Consider the following 24,927-nt stretch of genomic DNA (forward strand, 5'->3'; position numbering starts at 1 on the left):
GAAAAGAGGATGTTGACAATTAATGGAAACATACTGTTGTGGCTTTAAGCGCTCATGGTTGTCTAGCTCTCATTTTCTGTTTTGAAAAATAGCAAAGGCATCTATTTCCATGCCTTTGTGTGAGGAAAATTCCACCCAGTGTGCCTGTCTGCCTGTTTTGGTCCAAGCTGCCTCCTGTCTGGAAAGTTGATTGGGGAATCGCTCATTTTGGAGGTCATATGATACCAACCCTGTTGCTCTCTCTTCACACACATACAGCTTCCTCTGAAAGCAAACACTGACCTCCTTCTTTATCATGATAACTTTTTTTTTAATAAATCTAATTTACATTTGAAACATCGCAGGCATTCTCTTGCTCTCTTTGGGCATCTGCTAAGGGTGCTTAAATATCACAGGATCCAAAACTAGTTAAAGTTTGGCTCTAGTAAGTAAACACCAGTACAAATTAAAGGCACACACCCATACTGATAGTGTGTGAATACTTCATCAATATGGGGAAGTTATTCTACTTTTACTCAGTTACTGCAGTCTCATTGGGCAACTATATATATATGCACCATATCCTTAAAACATTCAACAGTCTGGGTTGAAATAATAAAGGAATCAGATAAGGCTGAAAGAGTCACACAGAGTGACTGCTCTGTTCTGCGTTAGCACCAGTGAGAAAAAAGCAAGAGAAACAATTACTCTGGGAAATCAGAGGGTTACAAAAAAAGGAAAAGAAGCTGAAACAAGCCTTACTGACAAACAAGCGTTCGGCACAAGGTCTGCTGAAAGTCATTTCCTTTAGCTATGAGACAGGTTAACCACAGCTACAGCACCGCATGCAGAAATTTGGCTTTTTGTGTGTGTGTGTGTGTGTGTGTGTGTGTGTGTGTGTGTGTGTGTGTGTGTGTGTGTGTGTGTGTGTGTGTGTGTGTGTGTGTGTGTGTGTGTGTGTGTGTGTGTGCATTTACTGTGTGTGTGGCTAGAGGACAAGACTGAACTCACTGTAGAGAACAAGTCAAAACAGCCCAGCCTGCTGATGACACAGTACACCTCAGGAAGGCGAGGTCCTTTCCCAGTCGGCTGCAAGAGAAAAAAGAATAAACTCTTTACCAGAAGAGACCCATTCAGAGATATCCTTTAAAAAAATGATAACTATAAATGCACTTGAAGAAAGGGCTTAGCAAGGTAGCCCTATACCCAGTGCTGTCCAAAAGTCTGGAGTGACACCTCTTTTCTTTATATTTTACTTCCAAGGAAACACATTTTTTAAAGTGGTCTTGAGCAATAGTTCTTGAGGGTTTCTTGGCTGTTTTGAGCCCAGTCCTTGTACCTGATGATCTTCACAGGAATATTTGTTTTTGCTTGTTAAGACACTTAACACTGACCTATGAATCATTCACGCATAAACAAGGAACCTAAACTCAAGGGATGCACCAGTGTTGTGTCCTCACATCATAGAAAACAAAGAATCAACTTTAGACATTTTGTTACTTGCAGCCTGTCACAAAAACACAAAAACATTTGTTCACATTTCTTTAGTTCATTCTATTAAAGAAAACGCCAAAAATAACTAAATTTAAAAAGCAGCCGTGGCTCTGTCATGGTTTTGGGCTGCACTTCAGCCAGCGGTGTTGCTGGAATTAATTACAAAAGGACAGAAAAGTACCATCAGATTTTGATCTGTCAAGCAATGATCCTAAACACGCTGCATACCTGGATAGAAAAACACACGACTTAACATAATCAGTCACGATTGGCCTCCCCTGAGTAAGAACCTCTACGTTATTGAAGAGTAATCCAACAAGGGGCGATTCAAGACTTCCAAACACTACTGTATATAATTACAAATACATAAAGGGACCATAAAACTACACAGATGATAACGTGAAGATAAGTTGCTTAAATGTTGTATGTGAAGTCTTTGACTCAATCTGTCATCTGAGGTGAAAGTCTTTCATGCGGATAAACATAGGTGGTTTATCTGCTCTGTCTGATCCTATCTGCTGTCCTCTGTGCGCTCAAATAGAAACACCGGGGGCACAGACACTTAAAAACACGGACACAAATGAACACAGGCCACACAGACGAATCCACTTGTCCATATTAGGAATACAATTTTCTCCTCTAGTTTCTCCTCTGCCTTTCCAAATGGATGATTAAATCAACTATGTGGAGCTTGATTCAAGTCCTCAGGAATGCTCGCCTGCTGCCAACTGCTGGACAGACAGCGGGGAGGAAACAAAGTTACTGGAGGAGAGCAGCTCACCTCTCTTCCCCATCTCCCTATCTGTCTCTGTCAACCGTCATTAAAACCTGCTTCCATCAAAAACAATCTCAGATCAACAAAGCGGATCATGCATAAGAAAACACTTTGCTGATCTAAAATTTACCAAGAAATCTAAACAGCACACACGCTCCTGGTAAGCGTCTGAGACCGTGCATGCTGCGTGCATGCTTTTTTTCCCTTTCGTTTTTAAAGGCAAACAAAAATCGCCAGCACATTAGCAGAATCCCACACAGTCATGCTCTCCACCCGCAAGCTAAATGGGAGGCTCAACGAAACACTTCAAAGCATTCGCCAGCCTAATTACGGAGAGGAAATGCTCCAGAATGACAATGTTTGGATTTTTCATGGTTTCTTTTTGTCTTGCCTCGCTCGAGAAACCGTTGTTAAATTCAATGAGTCAGTCCTAGACTCATTGAATTGAATAGACCCATTTCTGTAATATACTTACATATCTATACTATTGCTAATATATATTGTAATATATCTATATCACTAAAGCACTTCTGGATGGATGCAAACTGCATTTCGTTGCTCTGTTCCTGTGCATGTGCAATGACAATAAAGTTGAATTCTATTCTATTCTATTCTAACTGGGTTTTTATCTTCAATTATCATATTTTACAACATTTTCATGGGCTTTTTATGACTGCGTTCTATCTTTTAAGGCAATATTTCTTCCCAAGTGTATTCAATTTAAAATGCAACAGAGCTACACATTTCATTAAACATATACTTATTCAATTACTGTATTTTGTAGCCACTGAAATCTCACCTGTGTAGTTTGGGTGTTTGTTGCTCTGCTAACACTATTTAAAGTATTTACTGGGCACACACACATGCTGCTCAGCTGCTGTAACAGTAAGTGCGATAATCTTTGTCCGCATCTATTTTTTCAAGCGTTTCACACCCTGTTTAGTTTTTCATGTTTTATTTTTGACATTATTATTCTTAGCGATTTCTTTCCTTTTCGGACAAAGCACACGGTCACATCAGCAGCGCCACAGGAAACTACACCGAGTGTTCAAATAAAAGCGTCTGTCACAACAAACAGGGGCTCAGCGGGGTGCGAACAGGGAGATGAACAGCGGCTTACCAGCAGGCGCCTGCAGTACCCAAACCTCCTGCTGCCGTCCTCCCCAGTCAACATGAAGGAGAAGGTCTCGCTGAGGCCAAAAACAAATATATGCACATGAGGAGCAACGCAAAGACACAGAGTCGTGAACACAACGGCAGATACTTGTGATAAAACAGAGCATGATTGTATTGGGCCTGGCATGGTTATACATTCAAACGGTGCAGCAGGTGGAGTGCACAGATAAAAGGGTGGAGGTGTGTGAAAGATTATCATCATTATTATATTGTTGTTGATTAAATAAAGTACAGTATCATTTATTATCAGTTATAACGTCCACTGTGGCTTTGGGTTTAGTAAAAATCCACCTTTTAGAGAACGGAGCCAAATGGAAAAACTTTTAACATGCATGAGACGTCATTTCAGAAGCTGAGGTATTCAGCAGAGGAAAACCTAAACCTCGCCTTAGAGGGTGAGGTGGATGTGAAATTTCTATAGTTTCTGTTTTTTCTGTTGCCCAACAGACAGGAAAGGAAAGGAATTTGACACTGTGTGGAAGACTGCTGGACGTACCTGCTGTACTCTGAGACCGGACTCCAGTCTTTGGCATCTGGGAAACAGAACTGGGGAATGGCTTTGAGCCTCTGTTCTGCCTCCCTCATCTGCTTGGTGGGCCTATCCAGCTGTGAGGTGAGGAGAGTATTCCAGTCAGCTCATCCTCCTTCACATAACTCTGTCATCCTTTATTAAAATCCCCCATGGATGACCTACAAATGACCAGACTAACTTTTCTCCTGTTCAAGGTTAAACTCCCTCATGTCCTCTCTAATTCAACTACACAGAGAGTGCTCTCTGGCCGTGTGAGATTAACTTCTCCCAGTGTACACGTCAGCTGAGAAGTAATTAGAGAAATACTCTTTCAGGGTTTTTCCTGTGGCGTGAATGGATCCTGGTTATTTTAAATTATAAACAGACCTACAGGGCTTTAATTTATAAGCTGTAATAACCCGCACAACTTCAAACAGCCTGCAGGGTCAAATGTGAAAAAAGTGTTTCAAGGCTCAAAATGGGGGGAAATTTTAGAAACCCTCTACAAGATCTTTTAATAGTAAGAATAATATCATTGCAGTAACTGCTTTTAGAAGTCACGTAATAATAACACTCAGGAGGTTCTGAACTATTTATGCTTTGGAAACCATTCAGTGGTGACATATCTGTGCACAGTTTGTGATTTCTAAAAACCTAGTGACGTCGGTTAAGGAATTTTATGGTCACTGACACGATAGACTTGATTTTTTTTTCAATTTCTTTGCTTGTTTGCTTTGTTTCAAAGCAATTTGCACTCTCTGCGTTCTTGCTACGCCCCACGTAAAAGTTGTCAGAGGTGACCAGCAGCAGGACCCAGTTGCGGCTTTTACCTTGGGGAATTGGTAGGTGACCTCTGGGGAGTAGGAGTTCTTGGTGGGTTTCTTTTTCAGAGAAACAACCACAAAGTACTCAAAGAGTTCTCTCTCCTGCCACTCGATGAGCTGCAGCTCCAGCGTTCGATAGCTCGGGGCTCGTCGCAGGATGGACTGTAACTTTAATAACCTCTGGGTGTGAGCTGAGAAACATAATACACGCAAAATTGTCAGTTTTTTTGTAGAGAATGAAATCTGAGGCTACAGCAGGTCAGTCAATTAAACAGAAGGTATCTGAAAAATGTGCGCTCGCTAACCTTTGAACCTGTCGTCCGAGTCGCTCTCGCTCTCGCTGTTGTCGTCTGGAGACACACAGAGAAAAGGGGTCTTTATGGGTCAGGGTGCTTCTTCACAAACATGTGTTTATGTCACAAAAGGGACACAGAGGGAACGCTACGTGGGTGGCTGAGATACAAATATTTACTCGCTTATCTGGCCAGAAGATGAAGGGGAATATAGAGAAGCAATACCTCTCAGAGATGCAGTCTCAACATTGGACATGGAAAGCTTCTTCAACCTCTTCTTCCCACGTTTAGTGCAGTAAATGGAGTTGATCCTCTGGACCAGCTGTAGACGGAGGAAGGAGGAAATTCTATCAGGAACTTAAGGTTTTGTTTCTCTTGAGCCTAAGTATAGGAAGCAGAGATGTGCACGGCCAAAGCTAACAGTGTGAAATACAGTACATGTGTGTTAAAGGGTGCAGACAAATACAACAGAAAGGCATTAAGGGGAGTTCTTGAGAAAAGGGCAAATTTAAACAGTGATTACACGCACCAAGGCACTCTATCTTAAAACATCTATTCCAAACTGTGGAATTACAAGTGATCCAGAGCTCCACTGACTCTGACTGAAACCTGAGATGGCCTGTGAAGCGGGAACACAGAGTGAACACGGTCGGAGCTCTGCGAGGACTTAGTGTAGGTGTTTTTGTACAATTTCGCAGTGTGTACCTTGGGGATCCTCCAGTGCCTGTGTGAGGGCAGGGTATCGGTTGTGCTACAGAGGCTATCATCCAGCAGGCCGCAAGGTGAGGGCGATACACCAATCTGGGGGAGAAGCAGCATTTCGTCGTGGCTGTAGCGTTTGGTCAGCTGCGACATCCGATGGCTTTTCCTGTCGCTCGGAGCAGGCAAGTGAAGGGACTGACTGCTGGGCTTGGAAGGCAGCTAGTTACAGAGAAAAGAAAGCAGCAGGTTTGGTACCTTTCATTCACTTGTAATAACACTTAGCTTTAAGCAATATCTTTATATCTCAGTTACATTGCGCAGTGATCTGCCTTCCTAGTTTTTCATTTCCTGTCATAAAGAGGTGTCCAACATAAGGCCCGGGGGCCAGAATTGGCCTCTAATATGGCCTGCTCGACAGCTTTGGAAAGAGCCTGAATTTTGGACTTCAATGACAGAAATTTCCATTTTTTCATAGAAATCTGTCATTTTAATGGTGGTTTCAGAGTACAAAGGGGGAAAAGGACATATTCTGTCAATTAACAAGATTGTTATTATTTTATTTGATTTTATTTTCTGTTTAATAATTACAGGACAGTCTGTGCAATGAGCTACAAGAACATTTTCGGTAATTGTAACAGTGTTTTCTTACAATTTGAACCCAGTGTGGTGCTGACTGATTTTATTTTTTCATTTACTATAACAACGTTTCTTTATTATGTAGAAAAACTGACAAGTAATTCAATTCAGTTTTATTTATATAAGACCAAATCACAACAACAGTTCCCTTAAGGCACTTTATATTTTAAGTTGACCCTACAATAACATAACAATAACATTTATTTTTTAAATTGCACTTATTTTTCTTTTATTAAAATATACCAGCAATTAAATGTGTAGATTAATAGCTTTGCACTGACAGAAAGGTCAGTTGCACCGGTCCGTATGTGGGCCACAATGCTTTAATGTGTTAGTGTCAATGCAAACAAAACATTAAAGCATTTAAGCAGGAGAATACGATTTATTGTGAAGCAGTCACAGGGAGTGGCGTTCAAAGGAACAACTTAAAAAAGCATGTCCATCTTCAAAGCAGGGGTTTTTCCTGTACATGTGATAACTTGAAACGTTTGTCATCTTCTCAGCGCTACTCTGGAAATGACTGACTTCTCTGATGGACTTCTCTATCAAAAGTAGCGGTTCAAACAGTGTTTACAGCAGCGTTAAACAATGCTTGTTGTTACCACATGTACCCCTTTTGTCCCTTCTACTTTACATAGTGTGAGGCATGTGCCTGGCAATGAAGTGAGCAGACTAAATCAGCAGATGGCCCTTTCTGTAAACATCGCAAGGTCTAAACACGTCACGCTGTTTCCTGGAGTGACTCAAATGAGGTGTGAGATTCTTTAAAAGACGTTATCCAGGTTTCATCCGTGACACCCCGAAAGGGTTACCTGAGGCGGAGAGTTCAGCTTCCTGTCCATGACGGACCAAGAGCGGTTGTTCTCCAACAGACGAGACGTACGGCCCAAACTCCGCCGCTTCAGGTCGACGTCCTCATATGGATTCTCCTTCTCTGTGGGAATAAAGTGAGTGTTCACGATAGAAGTACAGCTGGCAACAGTTTGTGTAAGCAGGCCGTTTCTGAGAGAGGACAGATGAGGCCGAGGGGTCAAAGAGGGTAAATAGAAGGCGATTAAAGGTGTCAGAGGTCCAAGAAAGCCTCCCTAGGTTATTTCAAAAAGGGATGAGTGATGAAAGGTAAGTCAAAGGACATTCACAGCTGACTCAAGTTAATTCCCAACTGAGTCACTGTCCAGATATGCAAACTGTAGTGAGAGAGCAAAAGAAGAGTACATCATGAGTTCCACAAAGACCTTTCCAATAACCACTGGTTCTTTCAAGTATACATCAGCTAAGTATATCATTTTATGTTTGTTTTTTGCATAAGACAATCTAATAAGGCATCTGACAAACAAGAGTTCAGGTCTCATTTGGCAAATTATTTTAGGCCTGCAATAAGCATAGATTTTGCTACCGCTCCATAGTTGTCCTTCAGTCACTAAATGATGGCAGGAAAGCAAAGAGCATGAACATTACAGAGCATAGCATGGCTCTCGCTGATGTCACCTGGCAGGGGACCAACTTCAATAAAGACAGAACTTGTGTAACACCACAGTCCGTGTCTATTCAGACATGTGCTCTGAGAATAGCTTTTTGGCAGGGTCTGAAAAAGGTTGTGAGAAAGAGAAGAAACCACGGCGAAGAACAAAAAACAGAGCCAGATGGCGTCGAAATGCATGAAGGGAACTTTTAAAAGAAAGAAAATCAGTGTTATCTGGCAACAGAAGTGCATCTGGTAGCTGTGTTTTAAAGGAAAACCCGGTGAACCCTCCAACAATGAGAGTTTTTTAAGCACCTAACTTAAAAAAATGCTTGCATAGCTTTGTTCAGTTACCTATTTTTAGGTTAATGATTTAACCTGGACACACACATCCATGCACAGACAATGTACACTGGATGGGGAGCTTCGGGGCATTATGTTGTGTCATGCAGTCAATTAGTCGAGTGGAGTTATTTTTATGTGCATCATTAAAGCTGCGGGGCAGAATCAGAGGGCTCAGTCTGACCCCACATTGTGCCGCTGCGCCATTAAACCGAAGCTATACTGTAATGAGAGCCTGCTGGGAAAATCATATGTCTCTATAGCTGCTCATGCACTGGAGGGTACTAATCTGCTGCTCTGATTACAAACATCAGGATCTCTCCCTAACACACTCCCAGACACGCAGCATTACGCAGGGAGGGGACACACCTCAGCTGCACACTGTGATTGTACACACGCACAATAGACGCTCTGGGCAGGGCGAGGCTCAGAGCAAACTACACCAACAATGTCAGGATCAATTTACCCTCTAAAGTGGCAATCTTGTACCAATGCTCAACCACTGAAACAAAACTACATCAGGGACGGACGCTATAGAAGAACCTCTGGCAGGACCGCAAACCGTACAGCGCCTCCGTCACGAAGACAGTCTCTCCCGTGACCACGCCGGCGACGTTTTGTGGCAGAATGTACAGTATTTCAGGCACCATAACAAAATTACAGCTTGCTTTATGTGTCTAAGGTGCATCTGTTTAATCGCTCGTTACACGTAGCAGACAGTCGCCCAGATTCATTCATTCGCAGTGGGGTAAGAGCAGACAGCTGAATCATTGTGTCAGTGGTGCAAAGGGTGTGATTCATCAGCTTGTAAACAGATCAATCACCGGCACACCATTTATCAGCTACACTGGTTAAAAGCACTTACACGGTTCCCTGATGTCACAATATATCATGCAACCGTAGTAACACTGTAGCGCAGGTCAAAAAAGGCCAGCGATCTTAAGATAAACACCTAACATCAAGCACAAGTGCCAACTGACAACAAGTGAGTGGGCGTCCTTCCAAGAAAGTCAAAGAAGTCAAAGTTCTCATGGGAAAGAAAAACATTTATTTATTTATTTAATTCTTTTCATTTCTTGCATAGTCAGTGTTCATGTATTTTCATCCGACATGAAAAAGAGACCTCACATCTGGGAACCATCGCAGCACTTTGTTTTATAGGGTCTTTTTTCTAGCCAGCGTTACCAGGGTACTTCCTCAGGTTAAGAGGAACTTTGAGTGATGCAGGTATACTGTAATTGGCTAAAAATCTGAATGTAGCTATTTAGAGAGCAACTCTTAAAGATGAGATGGAGTCCAGACTTTAATAAAGGGAAATAAGATGCAATCTTGATTAAATATAAAACTCTGCACTCACAGTTCCCTTCGGTTTGCTAGTGGGCATCCACCCCATGCAGCAATGTGGGGAGAAAATGAAGACGCTGACCACAACAAGAGGTGACGCTGAGCTACCAACCACTGGCCTGCATTACATCAGCCTCAAGAGTTTGTTGAGGGGCGAATACAATCAGAATAAAGGCTTGGAAGGAATTTGGAACACAGGGACATCCCCAGTGGGTACTTACCCACAGGTACTCCCTAGAAATTGTTTCGTCTGAAAGCAGCTTTAATGTCAGCTTGCTTTGCATTTGATTTTTATAATTACAAATAGCAAAGAGAAAAACGTGTCATGAGCAAATATGAAACACATTATGGGAGACCTAGACTATATATATATATATATATATATATATATATAATCTAAACATCAGCAAAAGGGTTTTTTTCCTGTTTCTTTCTGTACACGCTTACTTGTTGAGTTCAGAGAATATACGGGAGGTTGTTGTTCTTTGTAAAAGATGGCTGTACCGTGTAATAAGATACACAAAAACCCTAATTTCCTACCAGCGTGGCTGCTTCTCAAATGAAACTTTAGTTTGAAAGCTTTTGTTTGAGCACTTCAACTCGAAGACAACATCTCTGTCGAGAACAGGCAAAGATCGGGAAAAGTGCGTCTCCAACCCGCAAACTCTCACCCTCACAGTGCCGGATGAACAATAGGAGCTTTGTTGCGAGTCACATGAAAATCCGTCATGCCTTGACGCGCTATCTCAGACCGCTGCACATCCTCAGCCAAAAAGAAAAAAAGAAAAAAAACAGAAGAAGAAGGAGAAGAAGAAGTGCACTGACTGGGAAAAAATGGTTATGCTTGCATATTTAAAACATCCTACCCTTATTTAGTCATCACTGAGCGTTTATAATAAAAATATTGCAGAGTGTGTAAACTGTTTGGGGATTTTTTTGGGGTTTTTTTGTTTTTTTGCACAAGTTTCATCATGAGCTTGCACATCGCACTGACACATTTTCACTGCATTAAATATGTACCGAGGGAGTTGGCAGCTGAACTGGGCAAAGGGCCTGGGGTCATTTGCTAGTGGAAAGGAATTTTGGCTCCTCGACGCGTCCAGCATTTCATACACAAATTATCTCAGACAACAAACCAATGATTTGACTTCTCTCCGGCGAGAAACGCTTCATGAAAATGTAAGAAAATGATGCTTAGCAATTTTTTTAAAAAGCAAATCTGTGACCACACAAAAAATTCCATCCTTACTCTAACATTTGGTGAACTGCCACTTACTGATTACTGATTACATCTATCTGCATCAATAAAGGCATTTCACTGTGGGAGTTCCCACTGCTCCTCTTCGCCCTGCTGATGCCGGATAGCAGAGTGAAAATGCAGATACCCAGTCGATCTCTACAATAAAATTCAACCCGTGCAGCCACATGTTATCCATTAATCTTATTTTCAGGCTCAGTGCTCACTGACTGCTCCCACAGTGGGATTTGTTTTCCACACCCCACACATTTCTACATGAAGCAAAAGCGAAAAGGGGGCGGGCCACCATGCTTATTACAACTTTAAGAGTCACTAAAACATCCGACTTTGTCTGCCAAAGCTTCTGTTACAATCAGACTAATGATATGCATTCAGCACCCACTTTATTAGGTACACCTTGCCAGTACGAGTTTGGAGCCTCTTTCACCTTCAGACCTGCCTTAATTCTTCATGTGATAGAGTCAACAAGGTGCTGGAAACATTTCTCTGAGATTTTATTCCATATTCACATGACAGTATCACACATTTGCGGCAAATTTATCGGCCACACATGAATCTCCCGTTCCACCCCATCCCAAAGGTGCTCTTTTGGATTGAGATCTGGTGAGTGTGAGGGGAATTTGAGTACGGTGAACTCATTTTCACATTCAAGAAACCAGATTGAGGGGATTTGAGTTTTGTGACATGGTGAGTTATCCTGCTGGAAGCAACCACGGTCAGCATCAATACTCCAGTAGACTGTCTTGCTCTGTTGATACTAAGGCTACGTTCACACTGCAGGCGAAAGCGCATCAAATCCGATTTTTTTGACCCTATGCGACCCATATCCGACCATGGTATGACAGTGTGAACGGCACAAATCCCATATTTTCAAATCCGATCTGGGTCACTTTCGTATGTGGTACTGAATCCGAAACATATCTGATGTTTTAGAAAGCAACTGCTGTTTGAACGGTCATGTCGCATTAAATCCGTCTTTTACGTCACTGACACAAGACAGACGCCAATTATCAGCGCTCGAGAAGACATCGTGAACGCTTCCTGTCCATCCAGTGTAGATGTTAGTGAAACTGTTGGGAAGACAACGTGAACATTTTATTTGTACTGTATAATCTGCAGATTCTGACAGAAATCTGCAACTATCCTTTGAAGCACAGCTCCTCTCTAAAACAGCAATAAGGATCATTACTTATCATAACTTAAAGCAAAAATTGGGAAACATAAAGTCCGAAGTCTTTATTTTAAGGACCATCAGTCAAACAATATTGTTTGCTCTGGGTCTAAACAGAGTGCGTTGTGTGTGACGTCTTCTTTTGCGCATGCGGGCCGCTTTAATTGAGCATTAAGACCTGCAGTGTGAACGTAGCCTAAGAGGTCCAAAGTGTGCCAAGAAAATATCCCCCACACATTACATCACCAGAAGCAGCCTGAATTGATCCAAGGCAGGGTGGATCCATGCTTTCATGTTGTTTATGCCAAATTGTGAGCCTACCATCTGAATGCAGCAGCAGACATTTAGAATCATTATACCAAGAACCATTTTTCCACTTTTCTATTGCCCAATTTTAGCGAGCCTGTGCCAACTGTATCCTTAGTTTCCTGTTATTAGCTGACAGGAGTGGTTCCCAGCCTGGTCTTCTGCTGCTGTAGCCCATCTGCTTCAAGGTTCAATGTGCTGTGTATTCAGAGATGCGGTTATATATAAATTTCTGTTACCATCCTGTCAAATTAAAACAGTCTGGACAAAAATCTTCTCTGATTTTTGGCATCAAGAAGGCATTTTCACACAGAGAACTGCTGCTCACTGGATATTTTTGTCTTTTTCGGACCACTCTCTGTAAATCATAGAGATGGTTGTGTGGGAAATCCCAGTAGGTCAGCAGTTTGTCAAAAACTCAGACCAGCCCGTCTGGCACCGGCAACCGCGCCTCGTTCAGAGTCACTTAAATCACCTTTTATCTCCATTCTGATGCTCAATTTGAACTTGAGCAGATTGTCTTGGCTATGTCTACAGATCTAAATGCATCGAGTTGCTCTCACGTGATTGGCTGATTATATATTCGCGTAAATGAGCAGTTAAGCAGGTGTACCTAATAAAGTGGCCAACAAGTGTAACTAGTGGAGCTAAAACTTTTTCACATGATTTGGGTGTCCTTGCCTTTGATTTCCTTTATAGTACCTGTATCATTATATGTTTGGAGCAAACCGATTTGAAGATTATAATTAATGCCTCAGCTGTCACATTACTCTTACAACAAATTTGTATTTCCTTCATAATTCATATGTAACCAGACACCTGTTGTAAAAAAAAATTACCATGGACAACTTCCCTAAAGACCAAGATTGCGTATAAATTGCCTTTTGTTGTCTCAACATAAGTTCAAAATACAAAAATATTCAGTTTACTATCACAGAGGAATAGAAAACATGAAAAATAAATGCAAATTCAAGACACAAGAACAAGAAAAATGTTGTATGTCTTACTTTGAAAGGTGACTTATACAGTAATACAAATTACAGATCAACGATCTGAAGATCAGTTAATGTTTACATCTTGTCTTGTTTACAGTGTACTGAGCCAGTGTGCTTACCTACTATGTCCTCATAGGCATTCTCCTCTAAAGTGCTTTTGGAATTGGGTCGGCTCCGTGCGTCTGTGGTCAGTGCGCCATTCTCCGTGGGCGAGGACGGATATGAAGACGGCAAGCTGGCAGCATCCTCCGACTCACACGACTCTCTAGAAGAAGATAAACAATTTGAAACAGACCAAGGTGCTGAGGCAAAATTACAAGGAGGACAAGTCAACACGAGCCAGTGTCTTACTCAGAGCATGTCAACACGTGATAGAGGACAGAAAAAGTGCAGGTTGTATTAAAATATAATCCAGACAGCTGGCCCTACTTCTAAAATGCACTACTTGTCATCTGGAAGAACAGAAACAGGTGGTTAAAACACTCCTAGTGCTGATAAGCGCATTAAAGTCAGCGTTTGTCCTTTAAAAAAAACCCTAAATCAGAAGAATTAATGTTGAAATAAAAGGATCATGCTCCGATCACCGAAAAATTCTAGATAAGTCCAAAGTAAACATGCAGATATCTTACTATTCCTGCGTGTTGTCTGCACAGTGTAAAGCACATGCCACATGTCGAAGCACTGCACAAACTGTTAGCGGAGCTACATCGGCGCAGGGATCTACAGTACGGTCAAGTCGCGCCATCGACAGCTTGTGGCTATAAGCTCGGTCTGAAATTGCTTGAACCACAGGAATGTTAAACACAGAGTCACAGGGATGAATGTTTAAGGATTTCATGCCCGTTTCACACACGGGGATGATCTGGACAGGCCCGACGCTCACAAAAAACAACTGAGGACTTCTGATAAAGAGGATTATGAAAGAGTTATAGGAGCAGACCTTTTTTATGGGCCTGCATACATTTCTGGATAGGATCTGGCATTTCAAATCCTCTGTCAAAGTATTATTTTTCAGTGGCAACCTTAACAGCTGATTCAAGAGCTAAAACAAACTCAGGACGTGCAGCAACCTTGCAAACGGACACACTGATGAGAAGCCTGTTGAGCTTCATCATCAGCGAAGCAATTAGCCATAATGAACAAGCCTAATTTCTCACAAGGCAGTCAAACATGTTTGATGAGTTATCCTCTTAAAGGAGATGAAGCCAGAAACTAGGTCCAATGCCAAATTATAACATACCACAGAAGTTTGTCATTTAAACTGTCAAGTTTGCAGAGTTTATTAATGTACAGACTGGGAATGGTAAATGTGCAGTTAATTCAAAATCTGTAAACTACCTGTATAGCTCCAAGATGCTTTTTAAAATATTTCTGGGGATGTTACATGTGGTATGCATGTAGTTGGAATATGCAAGATCCACAAAATATTACGTTTTTATTACACTGTAAGTGCATGCCAGGTTTCATACTTTCTCCCTAGCCCTTCAAAAACTTCCTGTTTTAAAGTGGTTCGTCCTGTTCACTCAAAACTCCAGACTGTAATAATAAAGCATCGTATTGTGTGGTAATGTACAAGTTTCCTGTGCTTATACTTGTGTGATTACAGACACAAAAGCAGGCATTTGATTTTTGCCTCACCTGTCCCGGATTCTGATGGGGGCACTTCCTTCGGTCTTTGCCGTTCGTGTCGTGCTGGGTGCAGGGGTCGAGGGCAGCGGCGGCGGAGACTCAGAGGCTCTGTCTGGAGGTAGTCCATTGGTCGACGATGCACCCTTCTGGTCTCGATTGGCGTCGTATTCAAAAGTGCGTTTGGGTTTAGGTAAGGGGTTGACTGGTGTGCTAACAGAGTTCTTTTGGCTCGGTGGTTCTGGGCTCTCGGACCTGGCTGAGCTCACACTAAACCTTTGTCTGAGTTTAGAGAGCTTGTCGGGCACCAAAGCGGTGTCCGGTTCAGTGTTCACTGAACAAATGCTGCTGCGCTTACTGGTACATGTGCTGTCCAGGTCGTCCCCTATCACAAAAGACTTTTGTCTCGTCTTATCCGGCGCGTAGCAGTTACTCAGGTAACGTGGAGGGGGTGGGCTGGGATTCTCCTTAAGGGCTTGCTCGATCTTTTGTATCCTGTTGAGGACCGCTGACGTCTCTTTGCGAGTAGACAGGGAGCGCACGAACGGTCCCGTAGAGTCTGTCTTGCCGATCCTTTTCTGGAAACGTCCGTTTTTGTCTGGAAATCCTTCCTCCTCCTCCGTCTCTGTGAAGGAGCATTCAGAGAATGCCGTGCTCATCCTGCGAACCCCCTTAAAGTCAAAAGTCTTCTCGCTGCAGGGAGAAGACAGCAGGCTCGGGCAGCCCTCGCTACTCCCTATGCGCTCCCCTCCTCTTTTGTCCAGACACAAGCTCATCCTAGGCAGAGACACCCTTCTGCACTCCCATTCTGAGATCTTCTTGCGGATTGTGGCAGGAGGGACACCTGTTGCTGAAGAGGTGAGAGAGAGGGCGCGCTTGTGGCCTTGGTAAGAGGAAGGTCCCAGTGAGAGCGTGCTCCAGCTCAGTGTCCTACCATTAAGTCCATCTCCTGGAGCGAGATCCCCTTGTTTCTCCTTCTGCTCCTGGGCGCCCTGACTTTCCTGACAGGACTTGGTTTGAGCTGGAGGCTTGTAGATGGAAAGCCTGTTCTCCAGGCAGCTGATGCTCTTTGACTTGGTTAGACGCCCCTGGCAGTCAGGCTCACTTGGGAGAGATGCACCGCTGCACAGGCTAGCTGTCTTGTTATTCCATCCACCGCGTAGCAGAAACCTGCCGTCAGTTCTGACGTACCTGCTCTGCTTGCCAGAGTTCTCACTGTCGCTGAGGAGCGGCTGCTGGCTCTGCCGCTGGCTGGCAGAGAGAGCAGGACACGGTGATGTAGACTGGCACCTGAAACAAGGCGGAGAGAAGTGTGAAGAAAATTTACATTTAAAAAAAATATTTCAGACTGACAGATGGTAACAAACCAGTGTCATAAAAGGTGCCAACAAGTCCGCGTGCAAATGTGGAACAGATGGGAGAAAACTGTAAAGAATCAGCCGAAAGATTTGAAATCATTTCCGAGATCAAAGACAGCATGAAAACCTGAGCCACGTATTTAGAATAACCACACTAAAGTATTCTGTCTCTGGCAGCGCGGGATTCAAATACAGGCCAAAGGAAATACAGACTACATTAAAACGCCACTGCGGATTTTTCCACATAATCAAAAAAAACTTGAGGAGAATCAGTTTGGACCTCACACAGAAAGGAGCATGCCAAGCGAGATTTATCTTACCTGTGAAAGTCTCGCTGCTCCGCTCAGGTGCACAAAACTTTTGCTGATCCTTGCAGCTAAGTGGTACTAGGTGCTACTGTGTTCTCGCACTTACTGCAGACTCTGCAACCGTTTACCTCACACACACTATCACACACACACACCTTTTCTCACGGTGCTCACCCGCTTTAAGATTTCCACAGAGTGCCAAATTTTCCACTTAACAGCAGGTTAACCTACCACTCATAGCACATCAGGAGCTTTGTCATGAGCTGAAAGGTGACTAACTCTTGTGAAAGTGAAGTGTTGGGAAGATCTGATGTCATAGCCATGGTTAGAATAACAAGAGCTATGGGAGGAGGAAGCTGAGGGCTGTGGACTATGATCCAACAATGCAGGTTGGGACAGATCCGACTTCACGCCTATCTGCCCATCCCTGGTTTCACTCTTCCTACTCCAGGGTGGAGAAACTTATACAAAAGCTGGGGGCTTGGTTGCTGAAGCCATGGAGGATGCATCTCATCTTACTTGCTTTGAAGGTGTACTGTATGAGAAATGAAGACATGACCTCACATCTGCAGAGTTTTAATGGTAGTTTCCAGAGTTACTCTGGAGTAAACTGAATGATTAATAACGCTAACACTATTTTCATCATAAGGCTGAAATGTCAGTGGAGACAAAGGAAATATGACCAAATATGATTCTATAGTCCTTTAAAAGCAGGATCCCACTGACATCTGGTCCTTCACAATTTACAGTAATTCTCATGTTTTAATATATGAGGATAAGCAGCCCCTATTCAATTTAATTTAATTCAATTCAATTCCATTTTGTTTACAGCGCCAAATCACAACAACAGACCCTGTAGATCCTACGATAATACATACAGAGAAAACCCCCTATGTGCAAGCACATTGGCAACAGTGGGAAGGAAAAACTCCCTTTAAACAGGAAGAAACCTCCAGCAGAACCAGTATCAGGGAGGGGCGGCCATCTGCCGCGACCGGTTGGGGTGAGAGAAGGAAGACAGGATAAAAGACCTGCTGTGGGAGAGAGCCACAGATTAATAACAAATGTGATTCAATGCAGAGAGGTCTATATTAACACGTACTGGGTAGGAATGGTGAATGAAGAAGAAATACTTAATGCATCATGGGAATCCCCCAGCAGCCTACACCTATTGCAGCATAACTAAGGGAGGATTCAGGGTCACCTGGTCCAGCCCTAACTATATGCTTTAGCAAAAATGAAAGTTTGAAGCCTAATCTTAAAAGTAGAGATAGTGTCTGTCTCCCGAATCCAAACTTAAAGCTGGTTCCACAGAAGAGGGGCCTGAAAACTGAAGGCTTTGCCTCCCATTCTACTTTTAAATACTCTAGGAACAACAAAGTAGGCCTGCAGAGCGAGAGCGAAGTGCTCTAATAGGGTGATATGGTACTACAAGGTCATTGAGATAAGATGGGGCCTGAATATTTAAGACCTTGTATGTGAGGAGCAGGATTTTGAGTTCACTTCTGGATTCAACAGGAAGCCAATGAAGGGAGTTTTTAGGACACCCTGATAATAATGAATTACAGTAGTCCAGCCTAGAAGTAATAAATACATTTTCAGCGTCAGTCTGAGACAGGACATTTCAAATTTTAGAGATACTGCGCAAAAAAAAGAAAGCAGTCCTACATATTTGTTTAATATATGCATTGAAGGACATGTGCTGGTCAAAAATGACTCCAAGGTTCCTCACAGTGTTACAGGAGGCCAAGGTAATGCCATCCAGAGTAAGATCTGGTAAAAATTGCATTTCCAAGATTTTTAGGGCTGAGTACAGAAACCTCAGTTTTATCTGAATTTAGAAGCAGAAAATTAGAGGTCATCCAGGTCTTTATGTCTTTAAGACATTCCTGCAGTTCCTGCAATTGGTGTGTATTATCTGGCTTCATGGATAGATAAAGGCTGGTGTCATCTGCATGGCAGTGAAAATGTATGTATGCTATGCCAGCGATGATACTACCTAAGGGAAACTACCTATATTAGGTGGTTTCCGAAAAAACTGCAGTAGTAATGCAAAAACAAAGTGAGGTTTATGGCTAGTGTAATCTGCAATGGCTGCAATGTTTAAAAAGAATTTCAACTTTCTTTGAAAAAAAACTGTCCTTTTTATTCTTATTATTCCATTTTCTACAGTGCGGGGACAACTGCTACAACACTGAGGGGATCACATTTTTAGATTTTTATTAAAGGATGAATATAACGGGGCTATAACATGACATGGTGCAGTTTTATTTTTGGGGGGGCACTGTCCAAAAGCCTCGAGCCACCCCTCATTGCCTCATATTTTGTTTCCAATGATCCGGACATTCTGGGAACTTTTAAAGTGGTTTTGAGTGATAGCTCTCCAGGCTTTCTTGAGGTCTTTTTAATTTTTCCTGTGGACATTGGTTACTTTTTTCCAGTCCTTGTACCTAACAACTTTCAGAAAAATGCTTTTATTTTGTTAAGCTACTTAACACTGACCTGTGAATCATTCAAGCATAAAGAACGCACCTAACTCAAGAATGTTATGACTACACCTAAGAGAAAACTTAGTAAACAACCAATTTTATATTGTGTCTTTAGGCACATTGTTACAAGCAGCCTGTCACAAAAACACATCATTTGTTCCCATTTCTTTAGTTGAGTCAACAAAAAATACCAACAATTACAGTTTGACAAATATAAAATAGTATTTATACACCAACAAGGGGATTCCCAGAGAGCTTTTAGCCACAAACTTGCATTTCTCAGCATGCTGTGTATTTTCCTAAAAAAAATTGAGGAAACTTGGCAACTGGAGGACAAAAGAAGCAGCAGTCCTAAAAAAACAACAACAGATGAACAGTATCTCAAAGTCATGTGCTGAAGAAATAAGGAAAAAATCCATCAAAGGCCTAACACAGGACCTGAGCGATACATCTGGCCCTTCAGTTGATTCATCTACTGTTCAGCAAAGCCTCACCAGAAATGGTCTCAGTAGAGGGATGGCCGTCAATTAAAGAATTCTTAATGAAGGTAAACAGCCAGAAAAGGCTGGGGTATGCCATACACAAGAACTGGACTGAAAACAAGAGGCAACAAGTCTTACAGGTTGGGGATCTTCTCAAAATTGACTGAATAGTAATGAATGCAAAAAAGTACCATCAGATTTTGAGCCACCAAATGGAAGCATCTGTCTGGCAAAGGATCCATTTTTCAGCATGACAATGAACCCAAACCCACTGCCGGTGTAGTATAAGAATATCTGGATAAATTGGCCTCCCCAGAGCCCGGACCTCTACATTAATGAAGCAATGTGGAGTCATCTTGACAGAGAACAGAAAAACGGCAGCAAAATACAAAGATGAGCTTTGAATGTCCTTCAAGAAGCCTGGAGAACTATTCCTGAGGACAACTGAAAAAAATTACAAGAAACCTTGCCTATGTTGAAGAATAGAGGTTATCATACCAAACACTGACTTTCAAGATTGTTGGAAATATAAAACCTCTGTTTTTGTCATATATATTGTATTCCCATGTATGCTTGCACATTTGTGCACCTATTATGTCTGCACCTATTTCCCAAACCAAAAAAAAAAGCCAAATAGACCCCATGGTTTCATGAATACAATCCTTTTAAAGCACTGATGTTAATCAGCAGTCAGCATGTGTTGCAGTGTTTCAGTGGGGAGCTGTTGAAAAGAATTTGTCTGGGAAATTAAATTCCTACTGCTTTCCTGGCAAAACTCCGATCATAAATTCTGCCAAGGACTACGTCTGCCACAGGAACCTAGTGAGGGAACAGCATCTCTGAAGCTAAGTATCAACTGGAATGTTTTAGTAGCAACCAGACCAAACACTCAACAATGCAATCCTAATACCACTAGCAGTGCAGTTTATTGAGTTAATCATGACACTATTCATTTTCTCCCTGGGGTTTTACTTTGGGAAAGATTGGAAGTGCTGTGTTTCCATGCCTAACAATGATTCCACAATGTGACAGTAAACAAGCAAAAACAAGATGATCTGGGAGAAAACACTCACGCTGGCTTCATGCTGGGCTTTCAGAACATCTTAAAGAGAGAACGCAGCATAATTGTGCACAAACTGCTGTGTCTTCACTCTGACATGTCTGAACTGATTTTCACCCCTCATCCAAGAGGCTTTTTCAGTTCTAACACGAAAAGATGTCCCAGGTATTTAAACCCTAGTGGAGAAAGTCCCAGGAGGTGCTTGTTGACCCACTATTAATCATGTGTGCATCGTATGCACAGCTCTCGTCCCACAGCATTTCATTCAGGCTGAGGTCATTGTAACCCTTGATTTTATTCTTTTTCAGCCATTCTATTGTCAATTTGCTGCTGTGTTTGGGATCCTTGCGCAGTTGCATGACTTAATTTGGGCCAAGCTTTAGCTGTCCAACAGATGGCTTCACGTTTAACTCTAGAATACTTTGGTATGCACAGGAGTTCATGGATGACTCAGTGACTGCAAGGTGCCCAGGTCCTGTCGCTGCAGAATGCGCCAAAATCATCACCAATCCCCCACCGTGCTTTGTTTGGATTTTCACCAAACATGGAGCTGTGTGTTATAGCTAAACATCTCTACTTTGGTCTTTTCTGATCAAAGCACAATGTTCCAGAGATTGTGGTATTGTGTAAACACACACCCCAAGGCTCCAGACCAGGAGGCTGCAGAAACATCTGCTTTTATAACGGTGTTCACACTTGCTGATGATCAGTTTTTCAAGTGCATTTGATTATCAGCACCTGGTTGTTATTTACTCTCTTCTTTCCTATCAAAACAGTGAGGGTGTACTTAGCTTTCACAGGTCTGCACAGAATCCTGTGAAAACTTCCTGTCTTCACACGCCACTTGACAGCTTCATATTATTTCAGTTGTAAACATAAAATAATACGAGTATAAGAATAATATTAGAAAACCAACTGACCTGTAGTCTGACTTTGAAGACCTCTAAATTAGATAGTCAAAACGTTGTGCTGAGCTTCACCTTTTCTATCAGATTTTTGCCTATTCAAGGCTTTGGGTGCTTTAAGAGTTGTAAAAATAAGCCCAGTTTAGTCAGCTTCAGATGGACTGGCCACACATACAGTACTCTACAAAGAGCTGAATGCCAGTCACAACCTGGCCTCTGGCTCTTACTCAGGCTTCCAGGGCATTCCAACCACAAGCCACTTCCCGTTACTGACCAGGATGGAGAATTCAGCCTGTTCCCTAAACTTATAGCTCCGCATGTGCCGACTTTACCAGCTCTCTGTCAATTATCAGTGCGTAACACCTAAATATGGCAAATGTGTACCAATGAAAACAGTGTAGTAGTCTTCACTGTAGTCTTGCAGGTCCATGTCCATTCAGAGTACAACATCAGACGAAGATCCTGTATTTGGACAAGTTTCCAGTTTCAACTCATTTTAATCGAGACTTTGCCCATGTGCTGTTGCATATTAAAATGCTCCCCTCCTGGGGCTTCACAGTTAAGCACAAGCATAATTTGTCCTAGAAATTTATCCTTGGTTAATTTCATACGTCGGTGAGAATCCATTGAATAGCACATAAATCTTCTCCATCTGTTAAAACATCTGGCTGCATCTCACGAGCTTTAAATATGATCTTAAAGAGTCTTGTGTAAGACGAGTCCCTGAGGACTACCAGCTGCCAATAATAACAAATACTTTTATTAAGAGACGCAGGTTAAATGGACAAATGGGGTGCAAGGGGGATGATGAGAAAGCTTTGTGCTACTGCGATCAGTGTTTTACTTACAATGACTAGTTGCGAATGTTTACTATGGAGAACAGTGTGTACACAGTAATACCTAAAATTTGTTATACTAGATTTATGACACTGATTTAAATCCTAAGTACCCACTGAGACTTGTACCCTCATAGAAATCCCAGCAACACCACCTCAACTGTGCTGGATTTGTTTGATAGTAATAAACATTCAGTATATTAGATTAGCACAAGAAGAATCCCTCTGTTGTGAATGTATTTAGCTTAACAGTACAGACATACGATATTTCTCTCATTTTAATTTGTGCTCGCACTCAAAAGTCTGCAAATGTTCTCCTCTCTGTTGTTCAAGACTTACTCAGTTTCACCCATGAATTAAGGATGCAGCCACATCAGCACATAAGTATAAACACAAGGAATGTCACACACTGCACCGGGGATTCGATGCAGTACCACAAATTATGCTTTATGTGGTTTTCCATTTGCATTAGGCCTGATTGAAATGAGCAGCTACAGAAACCAGCTCCATTAGGTTACATTATAATTCTATGTAAGAAATGCTCTCTTCTGTGTGTCTTGCTTCATCAGAATGAAAAATGAGAAAAGGAATAGAAATCAGCAACATCCCTGGGAATCATTAACTATATAAGAATAATAGAAACCATGGATTTAAAAAAAAAAATGCTGTTTAAAATCAGCTATGGCAGAGTCGTGTAACAGCTTCAACAAAGACAAAAGGGTCGTTCTTCAAATATGTCCAATTTTCAGGATACCTTAAAAATGTATTTCTTTTTCTAATGTTTAAATTTAGACCACAGTATCATATAAATTCATGAATTGACATGAAAACATGCCAGTTGTTTGTTTTTTTTAATCTCTTTTTGTACATTTACTTAAAGACCACGTGTGGTGGTTTTTTTGTCACACTGCTTAAAGGCATTTATAAAATATTATTTCTACAGTCTCTTCAGCACATGAAGAAAAAGAAGAATGCAACAAATCAGGAGATAATAAAGCTGATTTATTATTTATTAGGTTTGTTAAAAGTATGCATGTGCAGCCATTTATTTGCTGCAATACTGAAAATATTTGAATTCTATATATTTCAATTTATCAACATATGAAATACGACACCTTTTATTTGATGTGACAGGAAATGTGACTCAGAGGGGCTTTTGACAAATTTGACAGGATCATAAAGAATTATATTTTACAAAGCATTTGTAAATGAGTTTTCCCGCAGTATGTCACTGTCACTTCTCGACATGCTGACACACGTTTCAGCTCAGTATTCAGTTCAGGGCTGAATGGGGCACTTGTCCAGGAAACAGGATCATACTTGCAAAAGCTTTGGAAGCCTTATCATGACTGACAATCATTAGTTGTTTTTTTTCCATGAGTGAAACAAATAGGAAAATATGGATAAATTCGAGCAGTGGATTTGTTTGTCTTTCAAGTCGAGTCATTTGGTCACTTTGAAACCACTTAATGCTCCCTGAAATGCACATACCCAAGCCCACCCTGTCCAACATGTCACTGACCTGTCAGGGACGTCCCGAGGAGCTTTACCTCCTGCAGCACGAGGTGCAGCCTTTGAACTCTTGTTGGCAGTCATGTTCGTCTGCAAACCACCCGCTCACCTACAACACAGGGATATCAAACATTTAAACATGGGTTTTATACGGAATATTAAACCATTTATATTGTTTGTATTTGTCGTGAATATTTTCAGGATATAGAATCATAGAGCTAAAAAGCTTATTTTAGTTGCTCTCTTATTCCCAAGGAGTCGCCACGTCAGATGACTCTGCAAATTTTCATACTGGTCCTGCTGCAACCCTCCCAGGGACTTGTGTCCCCTGCCGGTCTCAAGCCAGAGATCTTTTGCTAAGTGAGCATATTAACCACTACACTAAGGAGCCACATAACAAAACACAAAGCTAACAGAAGGCAACACTAACTCTACTGATACAGCACCTCTCATGTACATGTGCAGCCAAAAACAAATGAATAAACAGATAGAACATAGCAGTTCTTTCATCTGTTGTGGTTATGGGTCTATATAACTGTAGTATCAATGTGTCAATGCAAGGTTTTGAAACAGCAGCTGTTACTATTATCCCCCATCAATGGTAGCTTTACTACTATTGCATCTGACAACTTTTCACAGTTCGGGCTAATAAAGAAATCCTACAGAGTTTTCCATTTCACCCCATCTGCCATCTTGAATCTCCAGTGTAAACACTGCAGATGACTTTCAATAAACTGAACGTAAGTGGCATAACTGACAGAGTATGTAGACAGTATTGTGCTGGAGAAGCCCCGGAGCTCCCGGCACAGCTGTGGGGTTTTTACGCCTAGAAAAATTTCCTTTCGGAATCAAAGCATACGGGTATACAGTGCTGCCAAAGAAAAAGCTAAACTTCTATTTAGCAAGCTCTTTATAAACATTATGAATCATATATAAATACATATATTCACATGTGCTACTCTGCTGATACTAACATTAAAGGTTGAGTTCAAACAAAGTCCAGAAAACTAATTTAGCTTACTTATTTCTAGAATTGAAAAGAATACAGATTTTTTTAAAACAAAGTTAATATTTAAAGACTCT

At 41.7% G+C, this 24,927-nt stretch overlaps 1 protein-coding gene across 2 annotated transcripts in view; it reads right to left on the reverse strand.

Annotated features, from left to right (window-relative positions):
- Positions 1 to 24,927, reverse strand: part of dennd2b (DENN domain containing 2B) — a 54,806-nt gene that overhangs the window by 15,446 nt on the left and 14,433 nt on the right. For both annotated transcript variants that reach the window (XM_026167559.1, XM_026167549.1), the window contains exons 2-12: positions 23,855 to 23,953; positions 14,907 to 16,184; positions 13,388 to 13,533; positions 7,203 to 7,324; positions 5,758 to 5,973; positions 5,278 to 5,374; positions 5,065 to 5,109; positions 4,766 to 4,950; positions 3,921 to 4,030; positions 3,369 to 3,438; positions 991 to 1,068 (exon numbers count right to left, since the gene is read on the reverse strand). In XM_026167559.1, the coding sequence (XP_026023344.1) occupies positions 991 to 1,068; positions 3,369 to 3,438; positions 3,921 to 4,030; positions 4,766 to 4,950; positions 5,065 to 5,109; positions 5,278 to 5,374; positions 5,758 to 5,973; positions 7,203 to 7,324; positions 13,388 to 13,533; positions 14,907 to 16,184; positions 23,855 to 23,928 (2,421 nt within the window). In that variant the 5' untranslated portion in view covers positions 23,929 to 23,953. The remainder of the gene's footprint in view (positions 1 to 990; positions 1,069 to 3,368; positions 3,439 to 3,920; positions 4,031 to 4,765; positions 4,951 to 5,064; positions 5,110 to 5,277; positions 5,375 to 5,757; positions 5,974 to 7,202; positions 7,325 to 13,387; positions 13,534 to 14,906; positions 16,185 to 23,854; positions 23,954 to 24,927) is intronic.

This window comes from Astatotilapia calliptera, chromosome 1, assembly GCF_900246225.1.
Source record: "Astatotilapia calliptera chromosome 1, fAstCal1.2, whole genome shotgun sequence".
Classification (NCBI taxonomy): Eukaryota; Metazoa; Chordata; class Actinopteri; order Cichliformes; family Cichlidae; genus Astatotilapia; species Astatotilapia calliptera.